At 46.8% G+C, this 27,267-nt stretch overlaps 1 protein-coding gene across 1 annotated transcript; it reads right to left on the bottom strand.

The window, feature by feature from the left end:
• Positions 1-1,649: 1,649 nt before the first annotated feature.
• On the bottom strand, positions 1,650-27,061 carry IL6R (interleukin 6 receptor). Its single transcript, XM_089667173.1, has 9 exons — positions 26,068-27,061; positions 23,189-23,309; positions 22,774-22,940; positions 21,202-21,362; positions 16,176-16,314; positions 14,825-14,856; positions 14,695-14,743; positions 7,059-7,164; positions 1,650-5,067 (listed from the first exon to the last, which is right to left on the bottom strand). The coding sequence occupies exons 1-9, from the start codon at positions 26,150-26,152 to the stop codon at positions 4,890-4,892; spliced, it is 1,038 nt and encodes a 345-aa protein (XP_089523299.1). The 5' UTR covers positions 26,153-27,061; the 3' UTR covers positions 1,650-4,889.
• Between the last annotated feature and the right edge of the window lie 206 nt (positions 27,062-27,267).

Here is a 27,267-nt window from a genome sequence, read left to right as displayed (position 1 = left end):
AGATTTTTTTGTTAAATGTTGCTACAGCACCTGCTGTATGTCGGGACTCTTCTAGCTGAAATTGAGTCTAAGAAACGAAGATATAGCGGTTTATAAATATATGAACTTAATACTTTAAGTACCCAGGGGTGGATATCATCTGGCCACGATGCTTTATCAAACCTAATGCATAACTAAGACTTTTCTAGCTGAAATCGAACCTACGAAATGAAGATGTAGTGATGTATTAATAAATGAATCTAATACTTTAAGTACCCAGGGGTGGATATCATCTGGTCCTGGTGCTTTATCAATCCCAATGCAGATTTTTTTGTTAAATGTTGCTACAGCACCTGCTGTATGTCGGGACTCTTCTAGCTGAAATCGAGTCTAAGAAACGAAGATATAGCGTTTTATGAATAAATGAACCTAGTACTTTAAGTACACAGGGGTGGATATCATCTGGCTACGGAGCTTAATCAAACCTAATGCATAACTAAGACTTTTCTAGCTGAAATCGAACCTACGAAATGAAGATGTAGTGATGTATTAATAAATGAATCTAATACTTTAAGTACCCAGGGGTGGATATCATCTGGTCCTGGTGCTTTATCAATCCCAATGCAGATTTTTTTGTTAAATGTTGCTACAGCACCTGCTGCATGTCTCTCGGATGAATTAGAATCTTGGAAGTTAGGAGATAGCGGTTTCTAAATATATGAACCTAATACTTTAAGTACCCAGGGGTGGATATCATCTGGCCACGGTGCTTTATTATTATTATTATTATTATTACGAGTTTATATAGCGCCAAAGGGTTTGCTCAGCGCTGTACAATAGGGGGGACAATACATGGCACAGTACAACAACAACAAACAACGTACGAGGGGTAAGAGGGCCCTACTCTTACGAGCTTTATCAAACCTAATGCATAACTAAGTACGGAATTTTTGATAAATGTTGTGACAGCACCTGCTGTATGTCTGGGACTCTTCTAGCTGAAATCGAGTCTAAGAAACGAAGATATAGCAGTTTATGAATATATGAACTTAATACTTTAAGCACCCAGGGGTGGATATCATCTGGCCACGATGCTTTATCAAATCTAATGCATAACTAAGATTTTTCTAGCTGAAATCGAGCCTAAGAAACAAAGATATAGCTGTTTATAAATATATGAACTTAATACTTTATGTACCCAGGGGTGGATACCATCTGGCCAGGATGCTTTATCAAACCTAATGCATAACTAAGTACGGAATTTTTGATAAATGTTGCTACAGCACCTGCTGTATGTCTGGGACTCTTCTAGCTGAAATTGAGTCTAAGAAACGAAGATATAGCGTTTTATAAATAAATGAACCTAATACTTTAAGTACCCAGGGGTGGATATCATCTAGCCACGGAGCTTTATCAAACCTAATGCATAACTAAGACTTTTCCAGCTGAAATCAAGCCTAAGAAACGAAGATATAGTGAAAAGACAATAAATATATGAACTTAATACTTTAAGCACCCAGGGGTGGATACAATGTAGACATTGTGATGCTCTTTAAGAGACAGGGATAAGAAGATCACACAGTTCACCTATATAGTGACACCACCACCTCCACCATCCAACTGGGGACCCGTTGACCAGCTTTCAGGTACAGAAAATCCACATCCCATCGTTCCAACATATTTCATGTTTTATTTCCATCGGAATCACCCGCTACTATGTACATTCTGATTTTACTTTTCCAATCTACAATATAACCATCGATTCATGTCACAAGGTGCAAAGAAATGATACATCAGCAATTAAAATTTGTACCCGGTGTCCTTGATAAGAAAGTTCGACCTCACTTCCAAGTCACCGCCTCCCGTCCGGTTAACCCCCCCACAGGAAGTGATGGAAAACCTACCCTGATAGGCCCAGCAGGAAAGCTGAACTCAGATCTAAAAATTTTCTAAAATTATTATATCATTCAATGTATTTTTTTTTTCGTACCCGGATCTGACTTGGAATCAGCCTCTACGTCAGAGCTCAGAGAAAGGCAATCAGATGTGCTTCAGGGCAAGGACACTGATAGGAGGGGAGAGCAGAGTGACACAGAGATAAGCTCTTCGGTCTGATCCTTCTCCTTTCGCTGGCCAGTCATAGAATAGGTATGGGAGCTGTAAGTGAAAGTGAAACTGCAGATTGGGTCTCTTGCTGCCCTGCTAGGCGGAGCTGTGTGAATCTCAGGACTGGATGGACAGAAATCCGATAAAAAGCCCCTAAAGAAGTATTTTATCCGAGAGTTCAGCTTGAAAGGATTCCACTTACAGGGGCCATCTGTTACATCCTCTTTGAAGTTCATGTCAAATCACATTTGCTGTTTGTCACATTTGGGTACACGGACGCGTTTCCTGCAGCGTGGGAGAGACAACGGTTCGTCCGCCCGGGTGTTCAGGCGCAAACCATTAAAACAGAGGAGCCAAAATCCTTCCTTGTGGTTTGTAGACTCCATCCTCTGGTTTCCTGACCGTAACCCAAAAAATACAAAGGTGGCCGACCTGCTGGAGGACGCGGCGGCGTCACGAAATCTGACCTACTTGGCTCCGGAGGGTTGTATTGTATATGATCATCGAGTTGTGTCCGATTATTTCCCCCTATATACGCCCGTCTATTCACGATCGGCGGTGGGAGCACCAATAATCGCCCTTTTTCCGAATGATTGCCACGGAGCCTTCTCTGCGCAGCTCAGGTTTTTTTACTTTCTTGGACAGGAAGAGGAGCTGCTCGTTGGAAAATATCTTCCCCTCCCTGCAGCAACTTTATCGCCAACGCCTTCGGTTCTGATAACTTTCTGCAGTGTCAGATTTAATGGGAGGAGCCATCGGAGGTTGGAGGGATTCATTTTGGGTTTGGAAAATAATTGTACTGCTATGTGCTGCCCCGCTCGTCCTTCCACTGAGCCCCCTACAGGGGGAGACTCAGACAGATGGGATGGACCTCCTGCACCCTACTGCTCCCTCTGCTTCACACTGGAGCTCCACCTCCTGCACCCTACTGCTCCCTCTGCTTCACCCTGGAGCTCCACCTCCTGCACCCTACTGCTCCCTCTGCTTCACACCAGTCTTCCACCTCCAACCCGTCTCCCCATCATCCTAGAGCTCCTCCTCCCTCATCCCAAGGTTCTTTCACCATAGTATTCTAGTATTCCTCTTCTTTGCCCCAGTGCTCCCTCACCTTAGTGCTCCCTCTCTCTTCATAGTGCTCCTCCTTCACCTTGGTGCCCTTCTCCTGTATTTGTCTTTTGCCCTTGTGCTCCCCTGTTACCCCAGTCCTCCTCCTCCTTTGCCACAGTGCTCCCTCTCTTTACCTAGTCCCCCTCCTTCTTCACCTAGGTGCTTCCCCTCTCTTTCTGGTACTCTTCCTTCACCTTGGTGCTCCCACTTTCAGCATTCCTATACCTTTTCCATGGTGCTCCTCCACTTGCCCATGTCCTCCTCCTTTTCTATAGTTCTCCCCCTCTTGTCCTAGTCCTCCTTTCCCTTGGTGCTCCACCTCTTGTCCTAGTCCTCCTTTCCCTTGGTGCTCCACCTCATGTACTAGTCCTCCTTTACCTCGATGCTCCACCTCTTGTCCTAGTCCTCCTTTCCCTTGGTGCTCCACCTCTTGTCCTAGTCCTCCTTTCCCTTGGTGCTCCACCTCTTGTCCTAGTCCTCCTTTCCCTTGGTGCTCCACCTCTAGTCCTAGTCCTCCTTTCCCTTGGTGCTCCACCTCTTGTCCTAGTCCTCCTCCTCCTTTACCTTGGTGCTCCACCTCTTGTCCTCCTCCTCCTTTACCTTGGACCTCCCCCTCTTGCCCAAGTCCTCCTCCTCCTTTACCTTGGACCTCCCCCTCTTGCCCAAGTCCTCCTCCTCCTTTACCTTGGACCTCCCCCTCTTGCCCAAGTCCTCCTCCTCCTTTACCTTGGACCTCCCCCTCTTGCCCAAGTCCTCCTTTACCTCGGTGCTCCCCCTCTTGCCCAAGTCCTCCTCCTCCTTTACCTTGGACCTCCCCCTCTTGCCCAAGTCCTCCTCCTCCTTTACCTTGGACCTCCCCCTCTTGACCAAGTCCTCCTCCTCCTTTACCTTGGACCTCCCCCTCTTGCCCAAGTCCTCCTCCTCCTTTACCTTGGACCTCCCCCTCTTGCCCAAGTCCACCTCCTCCTTTACCTCGGTGCTCCCCTCCTTTACCTTGGACCTCCCCCCTCTTGCCCAAGTCCTCCTCCTCCTTTACCTTGGACCTCCCCCTCTTGCCCAAGTCCTCCTCCTCCTTTACCTTGGACCTCCCCCTCTTGCCCAAGTCCTCCTCCTCCTTTACCTTGGACCTCCCCCTCTTGCTGAAGTCCTCCTCCTCCTTTACCTTGGACCTGCCCCTCTTGCCCAAGTCCTCCTCCTCCTTTACCTTGGACCTCCCCCTCTTGCCCAAGTCCTCCTCCTCCTTTGCCCCGACTAAGGCGATAGGAGCAGATGAGGATGTAGGACCTTCCAGCACCCCCACCATGAACGCGCGGATGGCCGCCATCAGATCCATCTATTTCTACATATCAGCATGTAGACTACCAGAGCTCTCTGTGTTGCAGATTTTTTTTTGGGGGGGATCATTTTTTAGCCGCTCAACTCACTTCCTGAGACCACGTGGGCTGGACCTCATGGCGTCTCAGCGCGCTGATTGTAGATGATGACGCACGCCAACGCGACCAAAGACCTAAAATATCTCGCTGTCCGAAAAAACAAAAACTTTGCGAGGGACCAGAAAATCCTCGCAGAACGTTCTCTTCGTAAAATAAAAGTTGGCGCCCTTCTTTCGATGGCGCCATTGTATTTTCATACGACGCCATCTTCCTATTGGCCAGCACGGCGTCCTATGTCGAACTTTGTACCTCCAGGGCCACGATCTAGTCCTCGTCACACGGCGTCGGCAGGATGACAGTCACCGCTTCGGGGAAGTGGCTCAGCGCCTTCAGGAGGGGCTCGCCGGGCCGAGGTTGCGGCACTTCCGGCGCGCTCCGCGACGGCTGGAAAAGGACCCTCAGCAGTCCGCCTTTCAGCTTCAGCAGCTTCACCTCTCCATTTCTGGAACGGGAGAAAAGGTTTAGAGTGCAAGCTCCTGGGACAACAAATGGCCAAATAATGGAAGGACAACACGGGACAATGTAACATGCGGAGGCTTCCCAGTCCTCACTTGTGGTGGCTGCACCCTTTTTATTTTTTTTTTAGGTCTTTTTTTTTCCCCTTTTTTTTTCACCTGATGATCCTGCCACTAAAACACATCCTGTTCCACGGTGACAACGCTCATAATACATTAAATAATTGGATAATAAATTAAATAATTGGATAATAATTTAAATAATGGATAATACATTAAATAATTGGATAATAAATTAAATAATTGGATAATAAATGAAATAATTGGATAATAAATTAAATAGTGGATAATAAATGAAATAATTGGATAATAAATGAAATAATTGGATAATACCTTAAATAATTGGATAATAAATTAAATAATAGATAATAAATTAAATAGTGGATAATAAATGAAATAATGGATAATAAATGAAATAATAGATAATAAATTAAATAGTGGATAATAAATTAAATAACTGGATAATAAATGAAATAATGGATAATATATTAAATAATTGGATAATAAATTAAATAATTGGATAATAAATTAAATAATTGGATAATAAATGAAATATTTGGATAATACCTTAAATAATTGGATAATAAATTAAATAATAGATAATAAATTAAATAGTGGATAATAAATGAAATAATGGATAATAAATGAAATAATTGGATAATAAATGAATTAATAGATAATAAATTAAATAGTGGATAATAAATGAAATAATGGATAATACCTTAAATAATTGGATAATAAATGAAATAATTGGATAATAAATAAAATAATGGATAATAAATTAAATAATTGGATAATAAATTAAATAATTGGATAATACCTTAAATAATTGGATAATAAATTAAATAATAGATAATAAATTAAATAGTGGATAATAAATGAAATAATGGATAATAAATGAAATAATTGGATAATAAATGAAATAATTGGATAATAAATGAAATAATTGGATAATAAATTAAATAGTGGATAATAAATGAAATAATTGGATAATACATGAAATAATAGGATAATACCTTAAATAATTGGATAATAAATTAAATAATAGATAATAAATTAAATAGTGGATAATAAATGAAATAATGGATAATAAATGAAATAATTGGATAATAAATTAAATAATAGATAATAAATTAAATAGTGGATAATAAATGAAATAATGGATAATACCTTAAATAATTGGATAATAAATGAAATAATTGGATAATAAATAAAATAATGGATAATAAATTAAATAATTGGATAATAAATTAAATAATTGGATAATACCTTAAATAATTGGATAATAAATTAAATAATAGATAATAAATTAAATAGTGGATAATAAATGAAATAATGGATAATAAATGAAATAATTGGATAATAAATGAAATAATAGATAATAAATGAAATAGTGGATAATAAATGAAATAATTGGATAATAAATGAAATAATGGATAATAAATTAAATAATTGGATAATAAATGAAATATTTGGATAATACCTTAAATAATTGGATAATAAATTAAATAATAGATAATAAATTAAATAGTGGATAATAAATGAAATAATGGATAATACCTTAAATAATTGGATAATAAATTAAATAATAGATAATAAATTAAATAGTGGATAATAAATGAAATAATTGAAAAATAAATGAAATAATGGATAATAAATTAAGTAATTGATAATAAATAATAAATTAAATAAACTTATAATAAATTAAATAATTGGATAATAAATGAAATAATCAGATAATAAATTAAATAAATAGTAAATTAAAATCAGCAAAGCTCCCATTGGCCAGCAGACTCTGGGATAAGCCACCATTGCCACATTACAAGTCCAGCAGATCTCAAAAAGCAGGGAAGAAAATCAGAGATGAAGGAGAGGGACCGCCCCCCTCAGGAGTAAGAGGGGTTTGTCACCTACTTACCTCATTAGTATCCCCAGGAACAGGGCGAGGACAATGACAAAACTGACCCCTGACACGAGCCACACGTAGCGGGGGATGGGGGCCGAGGGCTTTGCCTCTGTTATTGCTGTAAGACATTGCAGGGAGAGTTATAGAGGAAGGAGAGGAGTCCTGCAGCAGAGCAGAGTATTTCAGGAGAGGAGAGTTATAGAGGAGGGAGAGGAGTCCTCCGGCAGCGCAGAGTATTTCAGGAGAGGAGAGTTATAGAGGAAGGAGAGGAGTCCTCCAGCAGTGCAGAGTATTTCAGGAGAGGAGTTATAGAGGAAGGGGCGGAGTCCTCCAGCATCGCAGAGTATTTCAGGAGAGGAGAGTTATAGAGGGAGGAGCGGAGTCCTCCAGCAGAGCAGAGTATTTCAGGAGAGGAGAGTTATAGAGGAAGGAGAGGAGTCCTCCAGCAGTGCAGAGTATTTCAGGAGAGGAGAGTTATAGAGGAAGGAGCGGAGTCCTCCAGCAGAGCAGAGTATTTCAGGAGAGGAGAGTTATAGAGGAAGGAGAGGAGTCCTCCAGCAGAGCAGAGTATTTCAGGAGAGGAGAGTTATAGAGGAAGGAGAGGAGTCCTCCAGCAGAGCAGAGTATTTCAGGAGAGGAGTTATAGAGGAAGCATCGGAGTCCTCCAGCAGCGCAGAGTATTTCAGGAGAGGAGTTATAGAGGAAGGGGCGGAGTCCTCCAGCAGTGCAGAGTATTTCAGGAGAGGAGTTATAGAGGAAGGAGAGGAGTCCTCCAGCAGTGCAGAGTATTTCAGGAGAGGAGTTATAGAGGAAGGAGCGGAGTCCTCCAGCAGTGCAGAGTATTTCAGGAGAGGAGAGTTATAGAGGAAGGAGTCCTCCAGCAGCGCAGAGTATTTCAGGAGAGGAGTTATAGAGGAAGGAGAGGAGTCCTCCAGCAGTGCAGAGTATTTCAGGAGAGGAGAGGAGTTATAGAGGAAGGAGCGGAGTCCTCCAGCAGAGCAGAGTATTTCAGGAGAGGAGTTATAGAGGAAGGAGCGGAGTCCTCCAGCAGAGCAGAGTATTTCAGGAGAGGAGAGTTATAGAGGAAGGAGCCGAGTCCTCCAGCAGTGCAGAGTATTTCAGGAGAGGAGAGTTATAGAGGAAGGAGAGGAGTCCTCCAGCAGTGCAGAGTATTTCAGGAGAGGAGAGTTATAGAGGGAGGAGCGGAGTCCTCCAGCAGTGCAGAGTATTTCAGGAGAGGAGTTATAGAGGAAGGAGAGGAGTCCTCCAGCAGTGCAGAGTATTTCAGGAGAGGAGTTATAGAGGAAGGGGCGGAGTCCTCCAGCATCGCAGAGTATTTCAGGAGAGGAGAGTTATAGAGGAAGGAGCGGAGTCCTCCAGCAGTGCAGAGTATTTCAGGAGAGGAGTTATAGAGGAAGGGGCGGAGTCCTCCAGCATCGCAGAGTATTTCAGGAGAGGAGAGTTATAGAGGAAGGGGCGGAGTCCTCCAGCAGTGCAGAGTATTTCAGGAGAGGAGTTATAGAGGAAGGAGCGGAGTCCTCCAGCAGAGCAGAGTATTTCAGGAGAGGAGAGTTATAGAGGAAGGAGCCGAGTCCTCCAGCAGTGCAGAGTATTTCAGGAGAGGAGAGTTATAGAGGAAGGAGAGGAGTCCTCCAGCAGTGCAGAGTATTTCAGGAGAGGAGAGTTATAGAGGGAGGAGCGGAGTCCTCCAGCAGTGCAGAGTATTTCAGGAGAGGAGTTATAGAGGAAGGAGAGGAGTCCTCCAGCAGTGCAGAGTATTTCAGGAGAGGAGTTATAGAGGAAGGGGCGGAGTCCTCCAGCATCGCAGAGTATTTCAGGAGAGGAGAGTTATAGAGGAAGGAGCGGAGTCCTCCAGCAGTGCAGAGTATTTCAGGAGAGGAGTTATAGAGGAAGGGGCGGAGTCCTCCAGCATCGCAGAGTATTTCAGGAGAGGAGAGTTATAGAGGAAGGGGCGGAGTCCTCCAGCAGTGCAGAGTATTTCAGGAGAGGAGTTATAGAGGAAGGAGAGGAGTCCTCCAGCAGTGCAGAGTATTTCAGGAGAGGAGAGTTATAGAGGAAGGAGCGGAGTCCTCCAGCAGCGCAGAGTATTTCAGGAGAGGAGTTATAGAGGAAGGAGCGGAGTCCTCCAGCAGCGCAGAGTATTTCAGGAGAGGAGTTATAGAGGAAGCATCGGAGTCCTCCAGCAGCGCAGAGTATTTCAGGAGAGGAGTTATAGAGGAAGGAGAGGAGTCCTCCAGCAGTGCAGAGTATTTCAGGAGAGGAGAGTTATAGAGGAAGGAGAGGAGTCCTCCAGCAGCGCAGAGTATTTCAGGAGAGGAGAGTTATAGAGGAAGGAGAGGAGTCCTCCAGCAGTGCAGAGTATTTCAGGGGAGGAGTTATAGAGGAAGGGGCGGAGTCCTCCAGCAGTGCAGAGTATTTCAGGAAAGGAGAGTTATAGAGGAAGGAGCGGAGTCCTCCAGCAGAGCAGAGTATTTCAGGAGAGGAGAGTTAACGAGGAAGGAGAGGAGTCCTCCAGCAGAGCAGAGTATTTCAGGAGAGGAGAGTTATAGAGGAAGGAGAGGAGTCCTCCAGCAGTGCAGAGTATTTCAGGAGAGGAGTTATAGAGGAAGGAGAGGAGTCCTCCAGCATCGCAGAGTATTTCAGGAGAGGAGAGTTATAGAGGAAGGAGAGGAGTCCTCCAGCAGTGCAGAGTATTTCAGGAGAGGAGAGTTATAGAGGAAGGAGAGGAGTCCTCCAGCAGCGCAGAGTATTTCAGGAGAGGAGAGTTATAGAGGGAGGAGCGGAGTCCTCCAGCAGAGCAGAGTATTTCAGGAGAGGAGAGTTATAGAGGAAGGAGCGGAGTCCTCCAGCAGAGCAGAGTATTTCAGGAGAGGAGTTATAGAAGAAGGAGCGGAGTCCTCCAGCAGTGCAGAGTATTTCAGGAGAGGAGTTATAGAAGAAGGAGCGGAGTCCTCCAGCAGAGCAGAGTATTTCAGGAGAGGAGAGTTATAGAGGAAGGAGCGGAGTCCTCCAGCAGAGCAGAGTATTTCAGGAGAGGAGAGTTGAAGAGGAAGGAGAGGAGTCCTCCAGCAGTGCAGAGTATTTCAGGAGAGGAGTTATAGAGGGAGGAGCGGAGTCCCCCAGCAGTGCAGAGTATTTCAGGAGAGGAGTTATAGAGGAAGGGGCGGAGTCCTCCAGCAGCGCAGAGTATTTCAGGAGAGGAGTTATAGAGGAAGGGGCGGAGTCCTCCAGCAGCGCAGAATATTTCAGGAGAGGAGAGTTATAGAGGAAGGGGCGGAGTCCTCCAGCAGCGCAGAGTATTTCAGGAGAGGAGTTATAGAGGAAGGGGCGGAGTCCTCCAGCAGTGCAGAGTATTTCAGGAGAGGAGTTATAGAGGAAGGAGAGGAGTCCTCCAGCAGTGCAGAGTATTTCAGGACAGGAGAGTTATAGAGGAAGGGGCGGAGTCCTCCAGCAGCGCAGAGTATTTCAGGAGAGGAGTTATAGAGGAAGGGGCGGAGTCCTCCAGCAGCGCAGAGTATTTCAGGAGAGGAGTTATAGAGGAAGGAGAGGAGTCCTCCAGCAGCGCAGAGTAATTCAGGAGAGGAGTTATAGAGGAAGGAGAGGAGTCCTCCAGCAGTGCAGAGTATTTCAGGAGAGGAGAGTTATAGAGGGAGGAGCGGAGTCCTCCAGCAGAGCAGAGTATTTCAGGAGAGGAGAGTTATAGAGGAAGGAGCGGAGTCCTCCAGCAGCGCAGAGTATTTCAGGAGAGGAGAGTTATAGAGGAAGGAGCGGAGTCCTCCAGCAGCGCAGAGTATTTCAGGAGAGGAGTTATAGAGGAAGGAGCGGAGTCCTCCAGCAGCGCAGAGTATTTCAGGAGAGGAGAGTTATAGAGGAAGGAGCGGAGTCCTCCAGCAGCGCAGAGTATTTCAGGAGAGGAGTTATAGAGGAAGGAGAGGAGTCCTCCAGCAGTGCAGAGTATTCAGGAGAGGAGAGTTATAGAGGAAGGAGAGGAGTCCTCCAGCAGCGCAGAGTATTTCAGGAGAGGAGTTATAGAGGAAGGAGAGGAGTCCTCCAGCAGTGCACAGTATTTCAGGAGAGGAGAGTTATAGAGGAAGGAACGGAGTCCTCCGGCAGCGCAGAGTATTTCAGGAGAGGAGTTATAGAGGAAGGAGAGGAGTCCTCCAGCAGTGCCGAATATTTCAGGAGAGGAGAGTTATAGAGGAAGGAGAGGAGTCCTCCAGCAGCGCAGAGTATTTCAGGAGAGGAGAGTTATAGAGGAAGGAGCGGAGTCCTCCAGCAGTGCAGAGTATTTCAGGAGAGGAGAGTTATAGAGGAAGGAGAGGAGTCCTTAAGCAGAGCAGAGTATTTCAGGAGAGGAGAGTTATAGAGGAAGGAGAGGAGTCCTCCAGCAGAGCAGAGTATTTCAGGAGAGGAGAGTTATAGAGGAAGGAGCGGAGTCCTCCAGCAGCGCAGAGTATTTCAGGAGAGGAGTTATAGAGGAAGGAGAGGAGTCCTCCAGCAGTGCAGAGTATTTCAGGAGAGGAGAGTTACAGAGGAAGGAGCGGAGTCCTCCAGCAGTGCAGAGTATTTCAGGAGAGGAGAGTTATAGAGGAAGGAGCGGAGTCCTCCAGCAGTGCAGAGTATTTCAGGAGAGGAGAGTTATAGAGGAAGGAGCGGAGTCCTCCAGCAGAGCAGAGTATTTCAGGAGAGGAGAGTTATAGAGGAAGGAGCGGAGTCCTCCAGCAGTGCAGAGTATTTCAGGAGAGGAGAGTTATAGAGGAAGGAGCGGAGTCCTCCAGCAGCGCAGAGTATTTCAGGAGAGGAGTTATAGAGGAAGGAGAGGAGTCCTCCAGCAGTGCAGAGTATTTCAGGAGAGGAGAGGAGTTATAGAGGAAGGAGCGGAGTCCTCCAGCAGTGCCGAATATTTCAGGAGAGGAGAGTTATAGAGGAAGGAGAGGAGTCCTCCAGCAGTGCAGAGTATTTCAGGAGAGGAGAGTTGAAGAGGAAGGAGAGGAGTCCTCCAGCAGAGCAGAGTATTTCAGGAGAGGAGTTATAGAGGAAAGAGCGGAGTCCTCCAGCAACGCAGAGTATTTCAGGAGAGGAGAGTTATAGAGGAAGGGGCGGAGTCCTCCAGCAGTGCAGAGTATTTCAGGAGAGGAGAGTTATAGAGGAAGGAGAGGAGTCCTTAAGCAGAGCAGAGTATTTCAGGAGAGGAGAGTTATAGAGGAAGGAGAGGAGTCCTCCAGCAGAGCAGAGTATTTCAGGAGAGGAGTTATAGAGGAAGGAGAGGAGTCCTCCAGCAGAGCAGAGTATTTCAGGAGAGGAGTTATAGAGGAAGGAGAGGAGTCCTCCAGCAGCGCAGAGTATTTCAGGAGAGGAGTTATAGAGGAAGGAGAGGAGTCCTCCAGCAGCGCAGAGTATTTCAAGAGAGGAGAGTTATAGAGGAAGGAGAGGAGTCCTCCAGCAGTGCAGAGTATTTCAGGAGAGGAGAGTTATAGAGGAAGGAGCGGAGTCCTCCAGCAGCGCAGAGTATTTCAAGAGAGGAGAGTTATAGAGGAAGGAGAGGAGTCCTCCAGCAGTGCAGAGTATTTCAGGAGAGGAGAGTTATAGAGGAAGGAGCGGAGTCCTCCAGCAGTGCAGAGTATTTCAGGAGAGGAGAGTTGAAGAGGAAGGAGAGGAGTCCTCCAGCAGAGCAGAGTATTTCAGGAGAGGAGTTATAGAGGAAGGAGAGGAGTCCTCCAGCAGTGCACACTATTTCAGGAGAGGAGTTATAGAGGAAGGAGCGGAGTCCTCCAGCAGCGCAGAGTATTTCAGGAGAGGAGTTATAGAGGAAAGAGCGGAGTCCTCCAGCAGCGCAGAGTATTTCAGGAGAGGAGAGTTATAGAGGAAGGGGCGGAGTCCTCCAGCAGTGCAGAGTATTTCAGGAGAGGAGAGTTATAGAGGAAGGAGAGGAGTCCTCCAGCAGAGCAGAGTATTTCAGGAGAGGAGTTATAGAGGAAGGAGCGGAGTCCTCCAGCAGCGCAGAGTATTTCAGGAGAGGAGTTATAGAGGAAAGAGCGGAGTCCTCCAGCAGCGCAGAGTATTTCAGGAGAGGAGAGTTATAGAGGAAGGGGCGGAGTCCTCCAGCAGTGCAGAGTATTTCAGGAGAGGAGAGTTATAGAGGAAGGAGAGGAGTCCTCCAGCAGAGCAGAGTATTTCAGGAGAGGAGAGTTATAGAGGAAGGAGCGGAGTCCTCCAGCAGAGCAGAGTATTTCAGGAGAGGAGAGTTATAGAGGAAGGAGCGGAGTCCTCCAGCAGTGCAGAGTATTTCAGGAGAGGAGAGTTATAGAGGAAGGAGCGGAGTCCTCCAGCAGCGCAGAGTATTTCAGGAGAGGAGAGTTATAGAGGAAGGGGCGGAGTCCTCCAGCAGTGCAGAGTATTTCAGGAGAGGAGAGTTATAGAGGAAGGAGCGGAGTCCTCCAGCAGCGCAGAGTATTTCAGGAGAGGAGTTATAGAGGAAGGAGCGGAGTCCTCCAGCAGCGCAGAGTATTTCAGGAGAGGAGAGTTATAGAGGAAGGAGCGGAGTCCTCCAGCAGTGCAGAGTATTCCAGGAGAGGAGAGTTATAGAGGAAGGAGCGGAGTCCTCCAGCAGTGCAGAGTATTTCAGGAGAGGAGAGTTATAGAGGAAGGAGCGGAGTCCTCCAGCAGTGCAGAGTATTCCAGGAGAGGAGAGTTATAGAGGAAGGAGCGGAGTCCTCCAGCAGCGCAGAGTATTTCAGGAGAGGAGTTATAGAGGAAGGAGCGGAGTCCTCCAGCAGAGTATTTCAGGAGAGGAGAGTTATAGAGGAAGGAGCGGAGTCCTCCAGCAGAGTATTTCAGGAGAGGAGTTACAGAGGAAGGAGCGGAGTCCTCCAGCAGGGCAGAGTATTTCAGGAGAGGAGTTACAGAGGAAGGAGCGGAGTCCTCCAGCAGTGCAGAGTATTTCAGGAGAGGAGAGTTATAGAGGAAGGAGCGGAGTCCTCCAGCAGCGCAGAGTATTTCAGGAGAGGAGAGTTACAGAGGAAGGAGCGGAGTCCTTCAGCAGTGCAGAGTATTTCAGGGGAGGAGTTATAGAGGAAGGGGCGGAGTCCTCCAGCAGTGCAGAGTATTTCAGGAGAGGAGTTATAGAGGAAGGAGAGGAGTCCTCCAGCAGTGCAGAGTATTTCAGGAGAGGAGAGTTATAGAGGAAGGAGCGGAGTCCTCCAGCAGAGCAGAGTATTTCAGGAGAGGAGAGTTATAGAGGAAGGAGCGGAGTCCTCCAGCAGAGCAGAGTATTTCAGGAGAGGAGAGTTATAGAGGAAGGAGAGGAGTCCTCCAGCAGTGCAGAGTATTTCAGGAGAGGAGAGTTATAGAGGAAGGAGAGGAGTCCTCCAGCAGTGCAGAGTATTTCAGGAGAGGAGAGTTATAGAGGAAGGAGCGGAGTCCTCCAGCAGTGCAGAGTATTTCAGGAGAGGAGAGTTATAGAGGAAGGGGCGGAGTCCTCCAGCAGTGCAGAGTATTTCAGGAGAGGAGAGTTATAGAGGAAGGAGAGGAGTCCTCCAGCAGTGCAGAGTATTTCAGGAGAGGAGTTACAGAGGAAGGAGAGGAGTCCTCCAGCAGCGCAGAGTATTTCAGGAGGGTTTTCTCTCACCTTCTGTCTCCTCCTCTTCTGCTGATGTTCCAGTGAAGCCCCCAAAGTCCTGAGTGGAGTGAGGGGGTCACAATCAGTAGATAATCCTCCTAATATGGGGTCACCCTCCTCCCCCGACTCTCACACTTACCGTAGTTGCCGGCCGCTCATTTTCCTCTTTTGCTGTAAAAACAGAAAATTGCAGGAATTACTGTCTGATCTCCTCCTCTGCATCCCATAATAATCAGAAGGAATGAAAAGTGGAAGTTCAGCCACACAGAGCGACATATCGACTTTCCACACCGGAGCGGGGCAGGTAGATTGTGTGGAAGGGACGTCGGGTGTGCAGGTTTGGTTGGTTGAAATCCCACATGGAAGAAAAATATATTTTTAAAATATTCCTCCCAAATTTATTGCCATATATTTGAAACGCTACAATTTTGGCCGTATTCAATATATTTTAGAATATATTTAAATAAATAAATATATATATATATATTACTTTTTTTATATGTAAAAAAAATCTGAAGAATATATTTAAAAACATTTTTTTTTAAATATATTTTTTTAAATATATTCTTCAAATAAGTCATTTTAATATTTTTTTTTTCTACATATATTTGTAAATGCATTCCAAAAATGTAGATTTGTATTTTTAAAGACATACAGTATATTTGAATTGTATTTTTTAAAATATTATATTATTATATATTATTATTATATTATATTATATATTATTTATATATATATATATACATTTTTTAAAATATATTTTTAATATATGTTAGAATATATTTCAACAAATAAATAAATTATATATATATACACACACACACACATTATATATATATATATTTATATTTATTTGTTGAAATATATTCTAACATATATTAAAAATATATTTTAAAAAATGTATATATATATATATATATATAAATAATATATAATATAATATAATAATAATATAATAATAATATATAATAATATAATATTTTAAAAAATACAATTCAAATATACTGTATGTCTTTAAAAATACAAATCTACATTTTTGGAATGCATTTATAAATATATGTAAAAAAAAAAAATATATTAAAATGACTTTTTATAAGTTAAAAAATAATCTGAAGAATATATTTAAAAAAATATATTTAAAAAAATGTTTTTAAATATATTCTTCAGATTTTTTTTACATATAAAAAAGTAATTTTAACATATATTTTTTAGATATATTTGTAAATGCGTTCCAAAAATGCAGATTTGCATTTTTAAAGACATAAAGTGTATTTGAAATGTATTTTTAAAAAATTTAAAAAAATATTTTTCATATTTTTTGTTATAAAAACGTATTTCAACATGCAGTATGTATATATATATATATATACATATTTATTTATTTAAATATATTCTAAAATATATTGAATACGCCCAAAATTGTAGCATTTCAGATATATTTTTCTTCCGTGTGGGATATGGGGAGGATATTCGATGTCCTTTATATATACCTGTCCAGGGGGTGCCGAGCGCCTCTTCACTCCACGCGCTCCAGGTGTGGGATAACTCCTCTTTCGCCCTGACGCGGACTACATGCCGCCACCTCGCCAGCGCGTCGTTGATCATGAAGTCCTGTTCTTCGGTCGTCCCCTGAGGGAAGCCGAACGGGATATTTGTAAAACGCCCTTTTTGGTCATTAACCAGAAGATTACATTTCAGAACGGTCTTCTAGTCGGGGGGAAAACATTTCAAAACGCAAATTGGCCAGTGATCACATGATCAGGACCTCACACGGAGGTCCCGTACAGCGATCGGTGTTCCGCTGTGTCCGGAGGACGGTATGTTAAAAAAAAAGAAAAAAAAAAATCATGAATAATAATATAAAAAAATAAATAAAAGGTAACTTTTTTTAATTATAATTTTTGGTTAGAAACTAATTTGGGATTTTTAAAAAAATGTTTTAATAATAAGATAGCTGAATACATGTTGGTCAAGATTTATGAAGAAAGATTATTTATTTGCACAATTTTATAAGAAAAACTTTTTTTTTCAAAATGTTTGGATTTTATCATTTATATAGCAAAAAAAAATTAAAAAATCCAAGCGGATTATTTATTTGCTAAAAATAAAACCCCTTTTTTTTTTCAAAATGTTTGGATTTTATCATTTATATAGCAAAAAAAAATTAAAAAATCCAAGCGGATTATTTATTTGCTAAAAATAAAACCCCTTTTTTTTTTTCAAAATGTTTGGACTTTATCATTTATATAGCAAAAAAAAAAAACAAAATCCCAGCGGTGAATAAACACCAAAATAATGTTTTATATGTCTCAAAAAAAAAGAAAATCTTCATCACCCCCCACAATTAGTACAGTGTCACTATGGTGACTGTACTGCTAGGGTGACAATCCTATAAAAAAAAAACATTAATAATCTAAAAAAATTAAAATGTTAAAAAAAAAATTTGAAAAAGTATAATTTTTGGTTATAAAATAATTTGGGTTATTTTTTTTTTAATATAAAGATAGCTGAATACATTTTGGCCAAGATTTATGAAGAAAGATTATTTATTTGCACAATTTTATAAGAAAAACTTTTTTTTTTTCAAAATGTTTGGATTTTATCATTTATATAGCAAAAAAAAATTAAAAAATCCAAGCGGATTATTTATTTGCAAAAATAAAACCCCCTTTTTTTTTTTCAAAATGTTTGGATTTTATCATTTATATAGCAAAAAAAAATTAAAAAATCCAAGCGGATTATTTATTTGCTAAAAATAAAACCCCTTTTTTTTTTTCAAAATGTTTGGACTTTATCATTTATATAGCAAAAAAAAAAAACAAAATCTCAGCGGTGAATAAACACCAAAATAATGTTTTATATGTCTCAAAAAAAAAAGAAAATCTTCATCACCCCCCACAATTAGTACAGTGTCACTATGGTGACTGTACTGCTAGGGTGACAATCCTATAAAAAAAAAAACATTAATAATCTAAAAAAATTAAAATGTTAAAAAAAAAATTTGAAAAAGTATAATTTTTGGTTATAAAATAATTTGGGTTATTTTTTTTTAATATAAAGATAGCTGAATACATTTTGGCCAAGATTTATGAAGAAAGATTATTTATTTGCACAATTTTATAAGAAAAACTTTTTTTTTCAAAATGTTTGGATTTTATCATTTATATAGCAAAAAAAATTAAAAAATCCAAGTGGATTATTTATTTGCAAAAATAAAACCCCCTTTTTTTTTTCAAAATGTTTGGATTTTATCATTTATATAGCAAAAAAAAATTAAAAAATCCAAGCGGATTATTTATTTGCTAAAAATAAAACCCCTTTTTTTTTTTTCAAAATGTTTGGACTTTATCATTTATATAGCAAAAAAAAAAAACAAAATCCCAGCGGTGAATAAACACCAAAATAATGTTTTATATGTCTCAAAAAAAAAGAAAATCTTCATCACCCCCCACAATTAGTACAGTGTCACTATGGTGACTGTACTGCTAGGGTGACAATCCTATAAAAAAAAACATTAATAATCTAAAAAAATTAAAATGTTAAAAAAAAATTTGAAAAAGTATAATTTTTGGTTATAAAATAATTTGGGTTATTTTTTTTTTAATATAAAGATAGCTGAATACATTTTGGCCAAGATTTATGAAGAAAGATTATTTATTTGCACAATTTTATAAGAAAAACTTATTTTTTTCAAAATGTTTGGATTTTATCATTTATATAGCAAAAAAAAATAAAAAATCCAAGCGGTGAATAAACACCACCAAAATAAAGTTTTATCTGTCTCAAAAAAAAAAAAATCTTCATCACACCCCCCCCCACAAGTAGTACAGTGTCACTATGGTGACACTGTACTGCTAGGGTGACAGTATGCTATAGAAAATGCTATAAAAAAACAAAACATTAATAATCTAAAAAAATAAAAATGTAAAAAAAAAAATTAGAAAAATTATAATTTTGGTTATAAAATAATTTGTTTTTTTTTTTTTTTTTACTAAAAAGATCGGCCGGCCATACACGGGTTGAAATTCAACCGATTTTTTTATCCGAAAATCAGACCTAAGAATAATCCGCCGATTTTTGCTCTGTTAGTGGGGTCAATGGCATCGGCTGATTTTCATGGTTCCTCCCCCCTTTTTCGGTGATCGGGAAAATTTTTGAAAAACAACCGATTTTCGACTTAACGACGGTCAAATCGTACGATCGTTTTTTTCCGAGCCGTGACCTGGAGGGAACGGAAGTTTCGCCTGTTGTATGAGGTGAACTTTATGACTCGGTCGGCAGATTTTTTAAATCATTGATGTCGCCGTCGGATTACCGAGCGAAGGACGTTTCTGATTTTCGGACAAAAAATTGTTCGGAATTCAACCCGTGTATGGCCGGCATTGATCGATTTTCAGCTGAGTGGGGATATCTCTACGGCAATTTTCTTTCGCAGGTTTCAGATGGCGACGATAAGGAACGGTGTGCGCAGATTACGATTTTTTTCCATTTTCCGCCCACGCACGGTTTCAGTTTCACAAGAGATGTTTTTGTCGAGGTGCAAAAAGAGTTGAATCCTGATATCATTATTTTTTTTTTTTTACAATTTGTAATTTGATGATGTGTATTCCACCAATACCAGCTGCTGGAAGGGGTGGGGATGGTGGGGGTGAAGCGATCGATTGTTTTTGTTTGTTTGTTTCAACTGTAGGGATTGGCAGAGAGGGGTGGAGGACACTGAATGGAGGCCAGTGGAGGTGTACAGGAGGGAGAGAGATCAGAGAGGTGTACAGGAGGGAGAGAGATCAGAGAGGTGTACAGGAGGGAGAGAGATCAGAGAGGTGTACAGGCGGGAGAGAGATCAAGGAGGTGTACAGGAGGGAGAGAGATCAGAGAGGTGTACAGGCGGGAGAGAGATCAAGGAGGTGTACAGGAGAGAGAGAGATCAGAGAGGTGTACAGGAGGGAGAGAGATCAGAGAGGTGTACAGGAGAGAGAGAGATCAGAGAGGTGTACAGGAGAGAGAGAGATCAGAGAGGTGTACAGGCGGGAGAGAGATCAAGGAGGTGTACAGGAGAGAGAGAGATCAGAGAGGTGTACAGGAGGGAGAGAGATCAGAGAGGTGTACAGGCGGGAGAGAGATCAGGGAGGTGTACAGGAGAGAGAGATCAGAGAGGTGTACAGGAGGGAGAGAGATCAGAGAGGTGTACAGGAGGGAGAGAGATCAGAGAGGTGTACAGGAGAGAGAGAGATCAGAGAGGTGTACAGGAGGGAGAGAGATCAGAGAGGTGTACAGGCGGGAGAGAGATCAAGGAGGTGTACAGGAGAGAGAGAGATCAGAGAGGTGTACAGGAGGGAGAGAGATCAGAGAGGTGTACAGGAGAGAGAGAGAGATCAGAGAGGTGTACAGGAGGGAGAGAGATCAGAGAGGTGTACAGGCGGGAGAGAGATCAGGGAGGTGTACAGGAGAGAGAGATCAGAGAGGTGTACAGGAGGGAGAGAGATCAGAGAGGTGTACAGGAGGGAGAGAGATCAGAGAGGTGTACAGGCGGGAGAGAGATCAAGGAGGTGTACAGGAGGGAGAGAGATCAGAGAGGTGTACAGGCGGGAGAGAGATCAAGGAGGTGTACAGGAGAGAGAGAGATCAGAGAGGTGTACAGGAGGGAGAGAGATCAGAGAGGTGTACAGGAGAGAGAGAGATCAGAGAGGTGTACAGGAGGGAGAGAGATCAGAGAGGTGTACAGGCGGGAGAGAGATCAAGGAGGTGTACAGGAGAGAGAGAGCTCAGAGAGGGTGTACAGGAGGGAGGGAGATCAGAGGGGTGTACAGGAGGGAGAGAGATCAGGGAGGTGTACAGGAGGGAGAGAGATCAGAGAGGTGTACAGGAGGGAGAGAGATCAGGGAGGTGTACAGGAGGGAGAGAGATCAGAGAGGTGTACAGGAGGGATGGAGATCAGAGGGGTGTACAGGAGGGAGAGAGATCAGGGAGGTGTACAGGAGGGAGAGAGATCAGAGAGGTGTACAGGAGAGAGAGAGATCAGAGAGGTGTACAGGAGAGAGAGAGAGAGATCAGAGAGGTGTACAGGAGGGAGAGAGCTCAGAGAGGTGTACAGGAGAGAGAGAGAGAGATCAGAGAGGTGTACAGGAGGGAGAGAGAGATCAAGGAGGTGTACAGGAGGGAGAGAGAGATCAGAGAGGTGTACAGGAGGGAGAGAGATCAAGGAGGTGTACAGGAGGGAGAGAGATCAGGGAGGTGTACAGGAGGGAGAGAGATCAGAGAGGTGTACAGGGGAGAGAGAGATCAGAGAGGTGTACAGGAGGGAGAGAGATCAGAGAGGTGTACAGGAGGGAGAGAGCTCAGGGTGGGCATGTTCAGTGTGGCAACACCTACTTGTAGCCCAGACGGAACAGTGGTGGAGGGATTTACAGAGCTTCAGGCTTTGAACAGTGGTGGTTCCCTTCCTCTTAGCCCCTCAGGGGCGGGGCACTGTAAATGCTGATTGGCCAGTACATCTGTCACATCTGAACATTGACTTACATTGGAGACATGCAGGGTGCCCTCCACGCGGTACTGCACCTGGTACTGCAGCTGATAGAAGTTGTTCTGCCATGTCCTGGGGGGCGACCAGGAGACCCGGAGCTTGCGGGGCTGATTCTCCAATGAGGTGACCGTCACATTGATTGGGGGGTCGGGCTGCACTGGGGGGGGGGGGAAACAACAGAACACCGGAGATACATTTTCCATGGACAATTCTAGGATCACATATTTTTCCATCCTGAGAGGAGCTTAATAAAAAAAAAAAAAAAAAAACCACCTGACACCTTCAGAAACTATGGGCTCCATGTGCTGTATATTATTGCGCTTTTTTTTTTTTTAATTCTGATTTGACCCTTGCATGCTGATTCGGAGCCATGGCCACACCCAGGAGGGGATATTTAGGTAGCCAGTAGTGGAGGAACCCATAAGCAGGACGTTTCCATGTCAGGAGGACTTGTTCATTGTGGCATTGGGGGGGGGGGGGGGGCAAGGTCTACAGAGCTTTAGGTTCTGAACAGTGGTGGTGTCCTCCCCTGAGCACCACAGGGGGTGGAGCACTACTCAGTATTTGTGCCCCGCCCATGCAGAATCTCAATGAACTGCCTAACAGCAAACAGTGATGGTGTCCTCGTCTGAGCACCACAGGGGGTGGAGCACTACGCCATATTTCTGCCCCGCCCATGCAGAATCTCAACTGCCTAACAGCGAACAGTGGTGGTGTCCTCCCATGAGCACTGCAGAGGTGGAGCACTACGCAGTATTTCTGCCCTGCCCATGCAGAATCTCAATGAACTGCCTAACAGCGAACAGTGGTAGTGTGCTCCCATGAGCACTGCAGAGGTGGAGCACTACGCAGTATTTCCGCCCCGCCCATGCAGAATCTCAATGAACTTCCTAACAGCGATGGTGTCCTCCCCTGAGCACAACAGGGGTGGAGCACTACGCAGTATTTCTGCCCCGCCCATGCAGAGTCTCAATAAACTGCCTAACATCGAACAGTGATGGTGTCCTCCCCTGAGCACCACAGGGGGTGGAGCACTACACTGTATTTGTGCCCCGCCCATGCAGAGTCTCAACTGCCTAACAGCGAACAGTGGTGGTGTCCTCCCATGAGCACCGCAGGGGTGGAGCACTACGCAGTATTTCTGCCCCGCCCATGCAGAATCTCAATGAACTGCCTAACAGCGAACAGTGGTGGTGTCCTCCCCTGAGCACCACAGGGGGTGGAGCACTACGCTGTATTTGTGCCCCGCCCATACACAGTCTCAACTGCCTAACAGCGAACAGTGATGGTGCCCTCCCCTGAGCACCACAGGGGGTGGAGCACTACGCTGTATTTGTGCCCCGCCCATGCAGAGTCTCAACTGCCAAACAGCGAACAGTGGTGGTGTCCTCCCATGAGCACCGCAGGGGTGGAGCACTACGCAGTATTTCCACCCCGCCCATGCAGAATCTCAATGAACTGCCTAACAGCGAACAGTGATGGTGTCCTCCCCAGAGCACCGCAAGGGTGGAGCACTATGCAGTATTTCCGCCCCGCCCACGCAGAGTCTCAATGAACTGCCTACATACCTAGCTCGTCTGGGGTGGTGTCTACTCTGTTACTGGTCCGGCTGTCCGTCCGTCCGATGACACACAGGGACAAGACGTGCCGCCGGTTGTCCCCCTCCTTGTACGGCGTGCTGCAGGTGAATTTACCGATCGATGGGATGTAAGAGCAGCGGTTCTTCTTGTGGTTTCTGGGGGGGGGGGGGGGGGCACAAAGCAAAACCACCTCAGTACCCAGACTTGCATTGGCTGTCAATCTGGCCACACACACCATACAATCCGATCATACAATCATTGCACAGGATGGCCATACACCTTACAATCAGATCTATTCAACCGGTCTAAATTCCCCCCCCCACCAAAAAAAAAGACATTTTGTATCAAATACACGCAATCGGCGCCCAAAATGGACAAACGCCGCCAACGTCGCGGCACTTACATCCACTCTATGAGCGTGACCTTGAGGTGTGGGCGGAGCTCCCCCGTGGTCTGCCAGTGGCAGGTGATGTTGTGGGTGGGGTGGCGGATGTAACACGAAATCTGCGGATTCTCAATATCATCTGGGAACAGAAAAAAGTGAAACTAAAAAAAAAAAAAGACCTCTTCCCCCCTCTTGTGGCCCAGTGTGGGTGTGTTGGCTCCCCCCTCTTGTGGCCCCCGTGTGGGTGCATTGGCTCCCCCCTCTTGTGGCCTCCGTGTGGGTGCGTTGGCTCCCCCCTCTTGTGGCCCCTGTGTGGGTGCGTTGGCTCCCCCCTCTTGTGGTCCCGTGTGGGTGTGTTGGCTCCCCCCTCTTGTGGCCCCCGTGTGGGTGCATTGGCTCCCCCCTCTTGTGGCCTGCGTGTGGGTGCGTTGGCTCCCCCCTCTTGTGGCCCCCTGTGTGGGTGTATTGGCTCCCCCCTCTTGTGGCCCCCGTGTGGGTGCATTGGCTCCCCCCTCTTGTGGCCTCCGTGTGGGTGCGTTGGCTCCCCCCTCTTGTGGCCCCCTGTGTGGGTGCGTTGGCTCCCCCCTCTTGTGGCCCCGTGTGGGTGCATTGGCTCCCCCCTCTTGCGGCCCCCCTGTGTGGGTGCGTTGGCTCTCCCCAGTTGTGGCCGCCCATGTGGGTGCGTTGGCTCCCCCCTCTTGTGGCCCTCCTGTGTGGGTGCGTTGGCTCCCCTTTCTTGTGGTCCCCCTGTGTGGGTGCGTTGGCTCCCCCCTCTTGTGGCCCCCCGTGTGGATGCATTGGTTCCCCCGTCTTGTGGCCCCCCGTGTGGGTGCATTGGCTCCCTCCTCTTGTGGCCCCTGTGTGGGTGCGTTGGCTCTCCCCAGTTGTGGCCCCCCGTGTGGGTGTGTTGGCTCCCCCCTCTTGTGGCCTCCTCTGTGGGTGCGTTGGCTCCCCCCTCTTGTGGCCCCCCGTGTGGGTGTGTTGGCTCCCCCCTCTTGTGGCCCCCCATGTGGGTGCGTTGGCTCCCCCCTCTTGTGACCTTCTCGTGTGGGTGCGTTGGCTCCCCCCTCTTGTGGCCCCCCGTGTGGGTGCATTGGCTCCCCCCTCTTGTGGCCCCCCGTGTGGGTGTGTTGGCTCCCCCCTCTTGTGGCCCCCCCGTGTGGGTGCATTGGCTCCCTCCTCTTGTGGCCCCTGTGTGGGTGCGTTGGCTCCCCCCTCTTGTGGCCCCCCGTGTGGGTGTGTTGGCTCCCCCTCTTGTGGCCCCTCATGTGGGTGCGTTGGCTCCCCCCTCTTGTGACCCCCTCGTGTGGGTGCGTTGGCTCCCCCTCTTGTGGCCCCCCGTGTGGGTGCGTTGGCTCCCCTCTTGTGGCCCCCCGTGTGGGTGTGTTGGCTCCCCCCTCTTGTGGCCCCCCGTGTGGGTGCATTGGCTCCCTCCTCTTGTGGCCCCTGTGTGGGTGCGTTGGCTCCCCCCTCTTGTGGCCTCCTCTGTGGGTGCGTTGGCTCCCCCCTCTTGTGGCCTCCTCTGTGGGTGCGTTGGCTCCCCCCTCTTGTGGCCCCCCGTGTGGGTGTGTTGGCTCCCCCCTCTTGTGGCCCCCCATGTGGGTGCGTTGGCTCCCCCCTCTTGTGACCCCCTCGTGTGGGTGCGTTGGCTCCCCCCTCTTGTGGCCCCCCGTGTGGGTGCATTGGCTCCCCCCTCTTGTGGCCCCCCGTGTGGGTGTGTTGGCTCCCCCCTCTTGTGGCCCCCCGTGTGGGTGCATTGGCTCCCTCCTCTTGTGGCCCCTGTGTGGGTGCGTTGGCTCCCCCCTCTTGTGGCCCCCCGTGTGGGTGCGTTGGCTCCCCCCTCTTGTGGCCCCCCGTGTGCGTGTGTTGGCTCCCCCCTCTTGTGGCCCCCCGTGTGGGTACGTTGGCTCCCCCCTCTTGTGGCCCCTGTGTGGGTGCGTTGGCTCCCCCCTCTTGTGGCCCCCCGTGTGGGTGCGTTGGCTCCCCCCTCTTGTGGCCCCCCTGTGTGGGTACGTTGGCTCCGCCCTCTTGTTGCCCCTGTGTGGGTGTGTTGGCTCCCCCCTCTTGTGGCCCCCTGTGTGGGTGCGTTGGCTCCCCCCCTCTTGTGGCCCCTGTGTGGGTGTGTTGGCTCCCCCCTCTTGTGGCCCCCTGTGTGGGTGCGTTGGCTCCCCCCTCTTGTGGCCCCCCGTGTGGGTGCGTTGGCTCCCCCCTCTTGTGGCCCCCCATGTGGGTGCATTGGCTCCCCCCTCTTGTGGCCCCCCGTGTGGGTGTGTTGGCTCCCCCCTCTTGTGGCCCCCCGTGTGGGTGCATTGGCTCCCCCCTCTTGTGGCCCCCCTGTGTGGGTATGTTGGCTCCCCCCTCTTGTGGCCCCTGTGTGGGTGCGTTGGCTCCCCCCTCTTGTGGCCCCCCGTGTGGGTGCGTTGGCTCCCCCCTCTTGTGGCCCCCCTGTGTGGGTACGTTGGCTCCGCCCTCTTGTTGCCCCTGTGTGGGTGTGTTGGCTCCCCCCTCTTGTGGCCCCCTGTGTGGGTGCGTTGGCTCCCCCCTCCTGTGGCCCCTGTGTGGGTGTGTTGGCTCCCCCCTCTTGTGGCCCCCTGTGTGGGTGCGTTGGCTCCCCCCTCTTGTGGCCCCCCGTGTGGGTGCGTTGGCTCCGCCCTCTTGTGGCCCCCCTGTGTGGGTACGTTGGCTCCGCCCTCTTGTGGCCCCCCTGTGTGGGTACGTTGGCTCCCCCCTCTTGTGGCCCCTGTGTGGGTGCGTTGGCTCCCCCCTCTTGTGGCCCCTGTGTGGGTGTGTTGGCTCCCCCCTCTTGTGGCCCCCCTGTGTGGGTACGTTGGCTCCCCCCTCTTGTGGCCCCCTGTGTGGGTGCGTTGGTTTACCCCGGACAGTGGATTGGCTCTCACCTTTCACCAGTAGCTGCACGGTACAGGAGGGGGCGCCGTCCCGGTAACAGGTGTAGTTATCCTCATCCTCGTAGCCAATGGACATCAGCAATAGGTGAGGGCCGTCCTGCAGCTTCACCGTCCGGTTGTGGCGACTCCACCATGTCTGACCACGGCAGCCGGGACAGGTCAGGTTCACGTCGGAGTGGAGAGGGACCACCTGGCTGTTCTTCAGGAGCACTGGGGGGGGGGAAGAAGAAAGCTACAGGCCCTGATTCACGTGTGGCGTCCTAAAGTGTGCTTCAGACATGCTAAAGTGGCCTCCAAAATGTGCCATTAAGGCATGCTAAGGGGGCCTCCCAAAACCTGCCATTAAGTCATGCTAAACGATGCGCTTAGGGCATGCTGAAGTGGTCCCTCTATATGGTGTGCTTAGGGCATGCTGAAGTGGCCCCTCTATATGGTGCGCTTAGGGCATGCTGAAGTGGCCCCTCTATATGGTGTGCTTAGGACATGCTGAAGTGGCCCTTCTATACGGTGCGCTTAGGGCATGCTGAAGTGGCCCCTCTATACCGTGCGCTTAGGGCATGCTGAAGTGGCCCCTCTATACGGTGCGCTTAGGGCATGCTGAAGTGGCCCCTCTATACGGTGTGCTTAGGACATGCTAAGGGGGCCTCCCAATAAGTGCCATTAAGGCATGCTAAAGGGGCCTCCCAAAAAGTACCATTAAGTCATGCTAAAGTGGCCTCCCAAAACCTGCCATTAAGTCATGCTAAACGATGCGCTTAGGGCATGCTGAAGTGGCCCCTCTATACGGTGCGCTTAGGGCATGCTGAAGTGGCCCCTCTATATGGTGCGCTTAGGACATGCTGAAGTGGCCCCTCTATACGGTGCGCTTAGGGCATGCTGAAGTGGCCCCTCTATACGGTGCACTTAGGGCATGCTGAAGTGGCCCCTCTATACGGTGCGCTTAGGGCATGCTGAAGTGGCCCCTCTATACGGTGCGCTTAGGGCATGCTGAAGTGGCTCCTTTATTCGGTGCGCTTAGGGCATGCTGAAGTGGCCCCTCTATACGGTGCGCTTAGGGCATGCTGAAGTGGCCCCTCTATACAGTGTGCTTAGGGCATGCTGAAGTGGCCCCTCTATATGATGCACTTAGGGCATGCTGAAGTGGCCCCTCTATACGGTGTGCTTAGGGCATGCTGAAGTGGCCCCTCTATA

The sequence above is a fragment of the Staurois parvus genome, unplaced genomic scaffold, assembly GCF_062004578.1.
Source record: "Staurois parvus isolate SC_StPar_1 unplaced genomic scaffold, SC_StPar_1.0 ptg003075l, whole genome shotgun sequence".
Classification (NCBI taxonomy): domain Eukaryota; kingdom Metazoa; phylum Chordata; class Amphibia; order Anura; family Ranidae; genus Staurois; species Staurois parvus.
This window is presented reverse-complemented; position numbering and strand designations above follow the sequence as displayed.

Bases quoted from the DNA above. Each gene is read 5' to 3' on its own strand.
- IL6R (XM_089667173.1), bottom strand. From the start codon at position 26,152: ATGTCCATTGGCTACGAGGATGAGGATAACTACACCTGTTACCGGGAC. The intron at 23,310-26,067 runs GTGAGAGCCAAT...TTCTGTTCCCAG, and splicing joins CGTGCAGCTACTGGTGAAAG to ATGATATTGAGAATCCGCAG. The intron at 14,744-14,824 runs GTAAGTGTGAGA...CACTCCACTCAG, and splicing joins ATGAGCGGCCGGCAACTACG to GACTTTGGGGGCTTCACTGG.